Source organism: Alligator mississippiensis, chromosome 5 (genome assembly GCF_030867095.1).
Source record: "Alligator mississippiensis isolate rAllMis1 chromosome 5, rAllMis1, whole genome shotgun sequence".
NCBI classification, from domain to species: domain Eukaryota; kingdom Metazoa; phylum Chordata; order Crocodylia; family Alligatoridae; genus Alligator; species Alligator mississippiensis.
This window is the reverse complement of record NC_081828.1, coordinates 216855382-216869007: the sequence shown is the minus strand read 5'-3', so window position 1 is coordinate 216869007 and position 13626 is coordinate 216855382. Positions and strand designations below refer to the sequence as shown.

General features: G+C 40.6%; 1 protein-coding gene across 5 annotated transcripts in view; it reads left to right on the top strand.

Moving 5' to 3' along the window:
• Positions 1-13626, top strand: part of SETD2 (SET domain containing 2, histone lysine methyltransferase) — a 132212-nt gene that overhangs the window by 15292 nt on the left and 103294 nt on the right. For 4 of the 5 annotated variants that reach the window (XR_009462748.1, XR_009462747.1, XM_059729257.1 and 1 more), the window contains exon 2: positions 12066-12104. Coding sequence is in view for 3 of the 5 variants with exons in the window: in XM_059729257.1 (XP_059585240.1) it covers positions 12066-12104 (39 nt within the window). In the remaining 2 variants the exon portion in view is untranslated. The remainder of the gene's footprint in view (positions 1-12065; positions 12105-13626) is intronic. The other variant, XM_014596092.3, reaches the window with a different exon arrangement.

The following is a 13626-nucleotide window of genomic DNA, read 5'->3' as shown; positions in this document are numbered from 1 at the left end:
GCCATCTCATTATGTCCAGCAGCTCATGAGCTGCTTCAGCACCATGTAAAGGCATTGCTTGTGCTGATGTAGAGTCTATGATTTTTTACTTCTGCAGTCAGGCTATAATGCTTTATGTTGGGCATGTCTACACATGCATTTGTGTGCTTAAATTTAATGCACATTAAGTGGGTTTAGTCAGGTGTCTGCACATGCAGGCATTGAAACGCATTAATGCTGCATGTGAACTGACTTAGAACCAAAGTTAGTCCCAAGTTAGTCCACACACCCAGTTAATGCGCTTTAACGTGTCTACACATGTATTAATATGCTTTAACTATTTGTGCGTAAATTTGATACCTGCATTTGCAGGTGTTAAATTTAGGTGCAGTTAGCCCCAAATTGCCATTTTTAAAGCGCATTAAGGGTGCGCATGTGTAGACGTACACCCTAATGCACCTTAAATTGTCTCATGTCAACATGCCTGCTGAAAACAAAAGGTACAGAAACTGTGTGGTTAGGGTTTAATAGCAACATAGCCCTGTGCTTTTTCAGTTGATTCAAATTCAGCTTAGTGTGGGGGTCTAATAAAAGTGGGATCAGGAGTTGGCGATTCAGTGGGGCAGGTGAAACGATTTGAGGAGCTCTTGTTCCATGTATGCTGCTAGTCGTATTTCAGATCTTACCAAGTCTAATGGTACCCATCAGCATTCATGTTGGTAGTTGTATGGGGCAGGCCTGGGCTGGAGAGGACGTGGAGTGTGAACTGCAGCTTTTACTCCCCCATATCAAGAGTGGGTCTGCCAGGTCAGGACTAGCACCATGCATTGTTGCTAGTCAGCTTAGTGCCCAAGGTCTGTGTTGGACACCTGTTTTTACACCTTGGCTCATTGCATATGTGAAGAGGTGCCAGCAGAAGCCCTCATCACAGATGCAGTAATTCTGCAAAACAGTACTTAATACCAGCACTGTTTTTTCTTTCTGGGAATTACTTTATACCAGCACAAAATACAGCTGTGTCCACAGTAGGAGAGCCTTGCCAGCATAGTATCGCAGTTTCCCAGGAAAGTGCTTCTAGAGTAGACATGACCCAGCCTTATACCAGTAAGTAATAGCCTTATTTAATTTACACTTGCCTTTATTTAAGAATCAAGCTTTTCTTAAAGTCACTTATTTTTCCACCCTTTAAGAAAAGTTTGATTCTTAAATAAAGGCAAGTGTAAATTAAATAAGGCTATTTGCCAGCTTATATAAGCCTGTGGGGTTACTGCTTCTTTCAGCACTGCCCCCTCCCTTCCTCCACTCCTATCCCTCTCTCCCCCTCACCTCTTCTTTTCTATTCTAATTTTACTCTGCTTTCTGTACATCCTTTTACAACATCTGGTAAAAAGAGCATCAGCTCATGAAAGCTTATGATATATATATCTACTTGGGTTAGTCTGTATGGTACAAATCTACCCTGCATTCAAATGATGCTAAAGCCAAACCTCACTCTAAGCTATTAGTCATCTAAATTAAGTAAGTAATAGTTGAGCAGTTAATGTTTGCTGCTCAAGTTTTACAGAAGGTCACACAACTGAACTGAGGGAGTTGTTGGTTAAGTATCTGGAACAAGACTTGGTTGAAATAGGAAGCCAGGTATTCACATCAGCAGCCACTTCTACAGGTGGAGAGAGACTATTTTCTTCATTGCAATGTTATTGAGTAAATTCAGTGCAATGTCTGGTTTATTCTGAGCTGCAAAACCTATTGGGAACCAAAGAAGGAGGCAAGTTTGTTCTCTTCCGGTCTGTGAATGAAAATTAGGTGCAAGGGATTGTGGTCTTCTGGTCTTAAAATCTTGAAAGATGTGGTAATCGGAAACGATCTGTTCAGTTCCCAAACTATAATAACACTTCTTTGTTGTTTTAATAACTTGATTTTAAATACAAAACACATCTTTATAAGCAAACTTTTTTCTTACGTACCCACCACATTAGATATTTAATTTAAAAAGGCTGGTTTTGAGCCTTTTTAATGAAATACCAGTTTCAAGTTCAACATGTAAAAAATAAGCTAGTAAATAGATGCATCACTTACTAATTTGTAACATTATAAAAATGTAAAAACTTAAATTGAAATAAATTCCTGCAAAGCTGTATATTTGCATAAATACATGTGTGTAGATGTTACATCTCCTAGTTAGGGAAAAGTTCCTGATTAAGTGTAAAGGCTAAATTTATCATCTTGAATAGTTATCAACCAAGGGAAAGCAAACTTCTTTAAAGCAGAAATGGAAACTGTGATTTAAAACTGTTATTTCAATTAGCATTGAGATCAGTCCACTCTGCAATACTAAAATTTATGTCTCCAAAATTTTCTTTTAGAAGAACGTTCAGTATCATATGTTGGCAGTAAATAGCACAAATTACTTGTCTACTGAAAAATGTAAAGCCTTTTTATATTGACCTTTTCTGTGAGTTGGCTTCTGCGTTCACAGCTCGCTGAGTAGCCAAGGCAAAGAAAAATAATGTTCAAGGCATCTTTTCTTGAGGCTGAAGGCTTCTAGTGTGGTGTTGCTTTGTTCATTGTGAGGCATGTACTTTCTTTCTCTAGAAGCTATGTGACGGGGAGGATTTGTGAAACCTGCCGAAGAGAAGAGGCCATAGTGAAGCGAGTCATTGATAAACGCATTTTAAAAGGAGGGACAGTTTTGTACTGACTTGCATCGTGAAAGTTATGAAAAGGATAGTAGGGTTGGAGGTTTTTTGTAACTGTGATTGTTCAGGACATATATATGAGAGCCAAGGTTTTTTTTTGTGATTTTATTGAACCCAACTGTATAGTTGGTCCTTCTTTGAGCAGGAGGTTGGACTAGATGTGACTGCCTGAGGTCCCTTCCCACTCTCATTGTCTAGGATCCTAAGAGAGAGGTTTGACAAGCTTTGGGGTACAAAGCACCCTTCTTCAGGTCTTAGAAAGCAGCAGGTACAGACTGAGCTTAGGGTTCTGGCTTCTCTTGTGTAATGGGTCTAGGTGCTCAACCCCGTTACTGCCATGACTTCCCAACCCCAACCCAGCAGTGTCTGCAAGCCATCCCATGTGAAAAAATAATCTCTTGTTTTATAAGAGTATCACTGAAGACCATAGGCTGTGCCCTTAGAGTCGAAGATGAGTCTGTGCGGTTGTTGTAGTAGTGTCTTCTGTGAGTCTGACTAGAAGGTGATTTTACCATACACTAGCAAATGAGTTAAGCTTCCATAAAATATTAATTTTAAACAAAAAAAAGTTTGTGGCTAAGAAAAAGCCACTAAACAAGCATGTTGTAATTAAAAAAAAAAAAAAAAAGGTTGAAATGGCAGTATGATATGCAAGAGACCCTATTCTGTCTTTTCAGGGCAATAATATGCAAATAGTCAGTGTAGTAATACAGCTGGTTAGCTAAACCGTGATCTCTTCAATGACTTGAAACTTAAAAAGGTGTGTTTTTTTTAAAGTGGGAACTTGCCTTCATTGCTAAGAGTGAGGATAAGAGTAAAATAGAAACAGGTAGGGACAAAATTAGAGAAGCCAAAGCACAAATGGAGAGACGGCTAGCAAGGATGGATCATAAAACGTAACAGAAAGCATTTAACAAATGTATTAGAAGTGAGGAGGGGCAAGGAAAGTGGAGGTCCCTTACTAGGGAGAAGGGAAGCTAATAATGGACAATGAAGTAGCTCGAAGTACTTGGTGATCCTGTATTTATTTCACAAAAATGCTTTGCTGTCAGGTGACAAGAACAGTTCGTCTCAAGGACAAGGGAAGGGGGGTAAGTACTTCACCATGCGTGTAAAAAAGAACAAGTTAATGATTATTTGGATAGGCTAAATGTTTTCAGATCATCATGGTCTGATGAGATTCATCTTGTGGTACTTGAAGAATGGGCTGAAGCAATTGCAGAGCCATAGGATATGTTCTGTCTGACAGGTCCCAGGGGTCGTGTGAGGTTGCAGAAGACTGGAAAAGGGCGAATAGATTGCCCATATTTTAAAAATGTAAAATGAAGGATGCAAAGAATTACAGGTGGGACACGCTAACTGCAATAGCCAGAGAGAGATTGGAGCACATCTCCAATGAATTAATTTGGAAGCACTTAGTAACAGGGTGATAAGGCAGCACCAATGTGAATTTGTTATAAGTAAAAGCCCTTTAAGTAATATCATTTCTTTCTGGGACAGAAATGCAGTTTTCACCTATGTAGACGGGGGAGCAGTAGATGGGATGCATCTTGATGTAGTATGGCTTTTGAGATGGTCTCTTTTGCCATTCTCATTAATAAGCTAAGGAAGGATGATCTAGATGAAACCACCACAAAATGGCTATACACTGGCTTTGCTAATAGTGCACAGAGTAGCGATCAGTGGCTTGGTGTTAAGCTGAGAGGAGGTATTAAGGGTGGGGGGATTTCGCAGGACCCCGCGGTGGATCCACCAATGTTCGGTGTCTTTGTTCATTTTTTGGATGGTGAAGTTGTATGTATGTGTACTACCAAATTTCTGGATGACTGAGCTGAGCAGACACACGAGGCCGGGATTAAGATTAAATGCTGCGGATAAATGGGGGGAAATGGTCTGCAATAAATGGAATGCTATTCCTTAAAGATAACTGTAAAGAGATGCCGTTAGCAAGGAACTGTTACGTGCATAAATACAGAATGGGGAACGACTGGCTAAAATGCAGAAGATTTGCTGGGGGGCGCTTAATTGTTTACAAGTTGAACACGTCATCAGTGCAACACGGGGGAGAGGAGAGTTAATAGCGTTAAGAGAGTTAAGAGAAGTGTTACATGCACATCATGGGAAGTAATCCTTTCGCTGTAATTCAGCAATGGTGAGACTTCGCCTGCAGTATTGCGTCCCTGCAATTTAAGAGATGGGTTTGCCAGCTGGAGATAGACCAGAGGAGAACAGCAAGAAGGATTCGAGGCCTCCAAGGTGTGGCATAAGGAAAAATTGTAAGAATTCGTATGGTCTAGTCTAGAGAAGAGAAGAGCAAGGGGGAAGATTTGATAACAGCTTTCAAATACAAAAAGGGTTGTTGTAGGAAGAGGATGCCAGTCAGTTGTTCATTTTGTCCAGTGGAGACTGGACAAGAAGTAGTGGACTTAGATTGCAACAAGGGAGATTTAGGTTAGATAATAGGAAGAACTTTATAACTATGAGGGTGGCTAAGCGCTGGATTTCCCAGAGATGAGCGTTGTGCAAGCTTTGAAGCGTTAGTTAAACGCTTGGCTGGGATGGTTTAGATGGGGATGATCTTGCCTAGAGCGGGGGTTGCGGGGGAGGCAGCGATTTCTCTAATGATTCAGTGACTCAAGGATAGGAAAATATCTTTCTGCCTGTAAAATTTTCCAATTCAGTTTTTGAACTTTAGTCTCTCATGATTTGCAGCATTAGTTTACGTGAACAATAATTTGTAAGTTTTTTTTTTTTTAACCTAAAAGTTAACATTTAAGGCTGAGAAATCAAGTCCCTCAAGTTAAGAAATTAAAAATAGTGAAGTCTTTTTAAGAAGAAAAATTCCTTTTGGTGTCTCAGTCTCCATGTGATGGATCCAAGTTCTTGAAAGAACGTGTGCATGGAAGGGCGCCAGAAATCAATCTGTTGGTTTTCACTTTAAGTATCAGGAATGTGAGTTGGTCGTCATTTTTTTTTTTGACTTGAAGAGCTTACAACACCTGACTGCATTTAGTGTGAACTTGCATTTACATGTGATTTTAGTAAGTGATATTTAGTGGGACTCTTTGTAAACTTGTCAGTCATTCTTGGAGCTAGATGGGTATTAATAAGAACAGCAAAAAAGCTGTGGTATGGGCAGAGCTCTGACTCTGTTGCGTGGCATATGCGCTATATTTTGCTTAGCCCCAATGAAGAAAAGTGCTTCTGTCATTCCCTTTCAAGAGTAATGTCAAGTGCTCAGCCCCTATAAAAATCAAGTTACTTAAGTATAGTTGTCACATCTTCCTGTGCAGTCAGTCCTATAAAAATATACAGAAGTCACGTTAACTTTCTAAGCTTTGAAGATCCCTAAATATTGAGTTCTGGTTTTTGTCAGGTTTATGCCAGCGTCCGTCTCTTTCCAGAAATGCTAGAAAGCCCTTGGAAACACTTCAGCCGCCTGGCCGCCTAAGGCTAGGTTTATGCATTAGAAGGAAAAAATGAGGAAAAAAATGTACATCCAATGTGTTAATTTGGAGCTTCAAAAATATACTGAGCAGTCTTTCTTCAAGGCTGGATCCTTTCTTCCTCAATGAAGACCATGCAAAACCAGTCACATTTTGTGGTTTCTTTTTTCAGGTGTTTTCTAAAGATTTTGGTTGAATCGTATGGGGGAAGTGCTCCTTCCATACTCGTGCAACTCAAGAAGCTTGTGGGCCTCGAGGGACAGAAATGCTGAAAACCGCCAGACTCTTATCTGCAATATAGACTCTATATTAGGGGTTGGTGACGTTTTTGGGCAGAGCTCCAAAAACACCCGCAGCCTCAACTTCCTAAGATGTTGGCATGCCAGGGACGCCCGGCAGGGGAGCCGCCAGGGGCCTGATCCTAGTTGCGGCAGCGCAGCCCTGGCCCCTTCCCCGCTATCCATGTATGTGCCTTCACGTGGCATGGGTGCTGTAGGTTGCCTGCCCCTGCTCTGTATTATGGCTTGCACTGGTAATGTCTTAAGTAAAAATTCTGGGTAATGTTCTTTAATGTAGGCAAAGCCTGTTTGTACGCTGTATGGGAGGTGCTACGGAGTAGAGGCACAAAACAAATTATTGATAAAAGAAACGCATGAGCTGTTGCATATCTGGGGGGAAAGTCTCGGGATTACGAAGCCCCTGGCTAATGTGGCATGGGTCAGAGGTTGCGTGCTGGGTAAGTACCTGGATTCCCAGGTACCGCAGAAGGCAGCCAGAGTCAGGCGTGGTGCTTGGGTTGGTTATATCCACTTGCACATATCTCTGCCACTTCATTGGAGAAAAACACATTTCACTCTAGCTCTCAGGCTGTCAAAATAGTTCTTTTAAATGTGCTTTATAACCTGTGATTTTGGGGCTAGCTTTTAAAGCATTTTCCATAAGATTGCAATAAGCAAATAAATGGCTACTAATATTGTATCCATCAGAGTCCTACTTGCCATAAACTTCATCATAGCTGTCTTCAGTTGAAAGCTTGATTTCAACTTTGACATTTTAAAAATCTTTTAAGAAGCAAACTATCTTCTATCAGGTGGGGTGAGACTAAAGTAGATCCGTGTACAATGTTATAGGAACGTGTTCTTGTGTTTATATAATGCAGTACAGGAAATTTACTGGAAAGAAGGTTGCCGTAACAGTCTTGGGTTAGATTGCATGCTATCACAAAAAACATAGGTTTATATTGTAGTTACTGTGATGTCCTTGGACTTTTCTGCCTTTTTGTTGTGCTGTTTTCTCTTTCAAATCTAGTCCCATGAAATTTTTGAATGAGTTGAAAGCTAGAGTAGTAGGCAGCTAATGAACGAACTTCAGGCTAAAAACAGGTTACCTGTTATTTCTGGAAGCTGTTGTATATTGTTGATGTGAAGTGTAGGAAGGGTGTTTTGAATTTAATTTGTGGTTGGCAGCATCACCTGCTACCTCTCAACTTAAAAATGCTGTGCAAGAAAATAGCTTTCCCAAGGTGCAGCAGACCCGGTGCAGGTCAGTTTAGCTTCATCGCGTTATGTTGAAAGAGCAGGTTTTTGCTGCAAGCTCAGTTTTCTCATTGCTGGCTGAAGTACCATGACAGTGAAAGCACCGTACTACTTTTTCTCCCACCAGTATCAATTAACTTCAGATAAGATTCTGAGAATATATCAGATTTATAGTAGAGTAAACCTAAGCTTGTTCCTTATTGCTCTGCTCTGTTAATACTTTAATTCTCCTTCCCTTCTTGCTATCGTATTTTCTTGGGTACAACACAATGTTTTCCCATAAACCAGCTGCTGAAAATTAGGGTGTGTATTATAAGTGAGGAAATATAGTAAGCTCACTTAGCCGGCAAAAGGGCGAGTAAAGTCTGCAGGGAGCAGGCTCAGCTCCATAGCTGCTGCTACTTGGTTACTTACTAGAAGCAAAAATCTTTTATTTCTTCATTCTGCCTTTCAAAAACAAGGTGTGTAGCTTACTCTGGGCTGTGTTGTATGTAAGAAAATATGGTATTTGCTCAAATCATAGAGAACTGCTGCGAGTTAGACTTCATTGAGTGTAAATACTAGGTCAGAATTATCTTCCTCTTTCTGGAGTCCTTTTACCATTTTGGCTTTCCTCAACTGCTCAGGTACTGCCCAGTTGACACAGAAAACACGTGTGGCTGGATTGCGAGATGGAGAAGGAGTTGTTCTCCCAGCGTGCATTTCAACACCTGAATTGTTGGGCATAAACTAAAGATTTACTGGCAAACTTACTTGTCAAGTGCTAGTGCCTTGTGGTGGTGTCACTAAAGCCAGCTGCGTCCATGTTTTATATAGAAGTCTCTGTCAATGGTTTCTTTTAAAAAAAGAAAAGAGGAGGGAGAGTAAACAGTTGGCTATAAAACAGGAAACATTTCAGACCTGCACCGTGTCCATTTCCTAAATCTGGGCTTGTGTCTTTGCCTGCTAACCGTTCCTCAGACTGCTCAAGGCTTGCAACTTTTTTTAAGCACTGGATCTTTCTGCACAGGACTTATTTTGACCATTTAACCTGACTAAACGCCAGGGACTCTGCCCGTGAATTGGGGACTATCTAGCAGCATCCCATTATGGAACAGCTTTCTTGCTTGCCAGAAGTACAAAAGGTGTTAAGTGCTGAGACTGCTGTGGTCATTCATTGCAGGAGAGTAGATGAGCTGTGGGCATTCATACGTTTGCCTGGGAAATCTGTAGTGAACTGAGATATTCTATTAGAAATGGAAGCAAAGTGGGTATTAATGTTCCTTGCTGCCAAAGTGACTGCCCTTTCTTTAAGGCTCTCTGCATGTGTGCTTTTTCTGGTTTTAGGAGTCGCTGTTACCTCCTCTTCACCTTGTCGTATTGTGACGCGCTGGAGACAGCGGGGTATAGTCACCCGAACATCACATTGCCAAACCCCTGGGTTGCATCGCCAGCCTTGTACCGATGTTATGACTCTAGGGGCGCGTCTACACATTGCCGTACGGCGACATAGCGACACGCTATGTAGCAGTCGTGTGTCTGCACTTGATTGCAGCTACATTACTGTAGTGGCACGCTCCCCGGGTATAGCGCACTGCTACAGCGACTGAACAGCAAAATCTACCCTGTGCCACACACAGTGCAATAACCACTTGTACGGCACTGTGCTTCAGTATTTCCAAAAGGAAGCAGCAAAGCATGACACTGTAGCAATGGTACCATAAGGCAACATGTAGACACTCCCTGGGTCAAGGTACATAACAGCTCTTTGCCTCAGTTTACCCTCCCAGGTGGCGTTGAGACTTATGGTCAAGCTTTCAAAAGTACTGTTGAAGCTTCAGCACCATTTTAAACTAAATTGTTAATTCAGGCCTTTGTAAAATACTTGAGTCTGACTTAGTCTATAAGGTGGAAACCTACCCTGCCTTCTGCCCAAGTCACCTTGAACGTGGATGTTGGAATGACTATCTCGGTACGTGCCATCATAGCGGTGGTGCAGAGCAGCGTAGGCATGTCTGTGTGCGGTTCAGGCAGCCCGCTTGGGCGTCGGGAGTGGTGGAGCAATGCCATCGGGGAAGCTCGCTGACCCTGCCTGCTGAAGTCCCTCTGTTCCTGGGACTAGACACCGGCTGCCTGGCTGTGATCTCTGTACGTCTACAACGGCATGCCCCGAACCTACTAAGTCATGTTAGTGCTTCTGAAGCCTTAACCCCGAATCTTTTTCATTGCTTGGAGATCCTTGAAGGATGAAAACCATAGCAGCAATGTGTACATGAGCGTGTACATGAGCATGTGCACGGCACTTCTGCACCGTCTTGGATAATTCCTCTCGACTAATTGCTGCTCCCTCCCCCACAACAGGGTTGATTATAAACAAACGATTGACTTAAAAATCTATCCTCTGCTCTACTCCTTTTTTTGCTTGCTTACTCCATTTTTATTTTTAAATCTGTGGTTTTTTTTGGTTTTTTTTTTAGGGGGAAATTTTTTTTTGTTTCCAGAACAACCAGCTTGCATGCGCCTACGCTACTCACTATATTGTGTTATGCCATAATGTGCATTCTGGTTGCGTATTTTTTTGACACTCATCTGTTGACTCCCAGTTATATCTCACTGTGTATTTTTGACCCTCATAAGCACTTGCTTTTAGCACTCAGAATATGTGACTCACAGGAACGATGGTGGTTCTGGCTTGCAGTACTTCGCCATCTGTGTTGTTTAAAATTAAACCTCCTTTTAAATACTAACTTGTATCAAAGTGCTTTTCTTAACGGGCTGTAGGATTCATCCAGGTCTTTCACGACCTCTTTAAAGCACACACAAATTGTCTGCGTAGCCCACAGCTCATTTCAACTTGTGGGTCACATTTCTTTAATGAAAAAATCCCAAAGCCTGTTGTTGCTATTGTAAAAGCAATGTATAACTTGCAAACAATACTATTTCAATAGGATGTGCATCTTCATAGAGATGGGACTGTATTGTGGTGATTGATCTTTCTTTTAGCTTGTTCTTAACTGTTTAGCATTGTAGTTTAAGTGGAGTATCTGGTCACTACTGCTTTGCTCTCATAACTGTACAGAAAGTAGAAGCTAGCTTTTTGCTTTAAAATTAGGTGACACGAATGAAATGTTTGCATCCTCTCTCCATTAGCTCTGCACCAGCAGCAAATTATGGGTCAGAATTGATCTAATTTAAAAAGGCCTGGAATCTTTTATTTCCCCTTCAGTTAGAAATATTTCTTCATCTCATGCATTTAGCTGGGAGAACTCATTTCTGAGGTATGTGTGTATCTGTGTGTGCGTGTATATGTATAGAAAGCTTCCCACACACCTAATATCCTTATATTAAAGTGTTTGAAACGCACTTGAACAATAAGGTTGATTGATAGTTTTAACATAAATGAAGCTGAACAGATATGGAAAAACCCAAGTATTTATCTCCATATTAATAAATGCTTGGTTCCCATCAGTGCAATACCTGAGCATCTCCCATGTAGTTAAAAGTAGAAAGAGCAATAGCACTCTAATTCTTCCACCTTATAGGAGAAAGTACTTTACTAACTTTTGTGTAGCATGACGGTGTGAGGAGCCTAAAAAAATCTTTTAGACCTAAATTTCCTTCCTTCACAAATTTTGTGAGGTTAATCCATGTTACTGCACTATTTAATCTTCTAGTAATCAAGAGGATAGGAGTTAGAATAGTATTACTTGCGAATTCAAGTGCTGCATATAATTTTTTTATATTACAGTCTGTAATTAGTTACCTTGGAGACTATTTGCAAGCAGTACAAAAATACATTTTTGTAAATGTTGTAGTGTTGGTTGTGCTGGAGAGGATATTTTTAGAGAAGGACAGGTTCTTTTGATTTTTTTTTTTTTTCCCCTAATCATATCAGAAGGAGGAAGCCAAAACTGAAAGACAAAGATAAACTAAGATTTCTCAAGTTGATTTTTCATTACTTCGTCACTGAAAACCCTCAATCTACCATCATAAAATCTTAATCACCTCTCTGTTTCAATGAGTAATTCTTAAAGCATCAGAGAAAGGCATCACTTTAGTTGGCTGTTTGCTTTAATGAGATCTACTCTATCAAAAATCCGTGGATGTTGAAGGTTTGGGATGCTGCTGATCTTTGAAGGGAGCATCTGCAATTGCTTCCCCCTTAAAAGTACTTGGCATATGTGATTAGTGGTTAAGAAAAGTAGCACTTGGAACAAATTGCTATTCCTGTTTTCAAAGGGGTCTTAGCTATTACACTGGGACTATTTAGAAAGTCAGATGTTATTAATTATAAGTAAAGGTATCCGAATCCGCACCCCCTTCTCCCCCCTGCCATGCTTCTTTATTATTATTTTTTTAAATCTTCCCCAAACCTTTCTTTTTTCTGCTTGGTATTTACACTTTCTTTCTATATTTTCTTTTGCATGCTTTCCTGGCTGGATTGCAATAGAGAAGAAGAAATTGAGGTGAGTACAACATCGGCTTTTCACGTGACTCTTGAGAGAAGTGTAGCCTAGCAGTTGGAAGAAGTGAGTGTGTCTTCCTCTGGCAGAGGAAAGGAAGAGTGCCTGTCCAGCCAATACACAATACCTGATCAGGCAATATTGGGACTCCTCAAAAAAATAATCCAGATTTACAGAATTATTCTGTGGTCCCCACAGTTCTTGAAAAAATGACTGCTCTTTCCTTGCTATTGCTAGGCCCATCCATGCAAAAACTAATTTTTGCAGATTGGCAGAAAGCTATTGCTGCCTTTTGAAGCATTTAACCTACACATATATTAACTTTTCTAACCTGGCTTATGTATCTTAATGAGAAGATGCTTTAAGGACATACAAATAGCAATAGCTATTTGCTTTCAAGAGATCGTATGGTTTCAGGAGATTTTCAGTAGTGGTTTGTGTTAACTCTGTGAGTGGCATGGGAAGAGAGGAACTGTGCTGCAGTTGAAGCACTGAATCGGTTCCCAGGCTGGGAGGGGAGGTTTTAATTTAGTATCTCTAATGCAGTAGGACAATAGTTCTTTACCATTACAATTTAGATGTCCTCACAGGGTGTTTCCTGCCCACCTTAGCAAACAGGGAGTCAAGGCCTTTGGTTTTTTGTTTTTTGTTTTTTTTAAACAAGACCTTCTTTCACTGTTTTTATGCCTTGTCTAGTGAGCAGTACAGCACAGACGGACTGAACACTTGCCATCATTGATATTTTCATAAAAGACTTCCGTGACACACACATGCAAGAGGCATCCTTTGTTTAATTTTAACCATTCCAGCTCCTAGAGATTTTAAATGTCCTTTTTCTATCATTTTAACATGCAACTCGCTTTATTTTAAAGTTTGCGGGTTTTGCCTGTGGGGGGAGAAAACCTCTGAAAGAGGGAGCAAATGAAAAGGTGAAGTAGATATCTCAAAATCGAGGCTTTTATCTTGAAGACATTACTACAGCCAGGAATAACATTTAGTACCTGCATTTTCTAAAACCAGCATGTTATTTTATTTGCAAATGGATCCCAACCACTCTGTTCAAGTCTGGGTTCAGCTTTGAGACCCTTTGCTCAAGGTTCGGAGGCTTTGGATTGCAGCTGTGACTTAGGTCTTACCCAAACTGCCCAAGTTCTAACTAATGAGTAATATTTTATACAAGGTTTTGTCCAAAAAAACCCTAGAAAACTCTGTTGATCAAAACGTTGCTGGCAGGATCCAGCCGTACAATACACATACAGTGAAAAAATAGTATTTGAGCCAGTTTCCCTACCAGAAATTCGTACGAAAAAAACTTAAAGCCCTACTGTTAAAATGCATTGGGGAATATAAGAGTCAAAGATTTTGACTTTTTTTTTTGTCGTGTAGGGGTGTTTAAATGATTAGGAAAACCCCTAGCGCACTAATGATAAGACCATCGATAGGCTGGCTCCATGCTTTGACGTAGGTGCGTGGTTATGGTGCCACTAAAATTGAGTTTTCTGGGGAGAGGTAGTTAGCCACATTA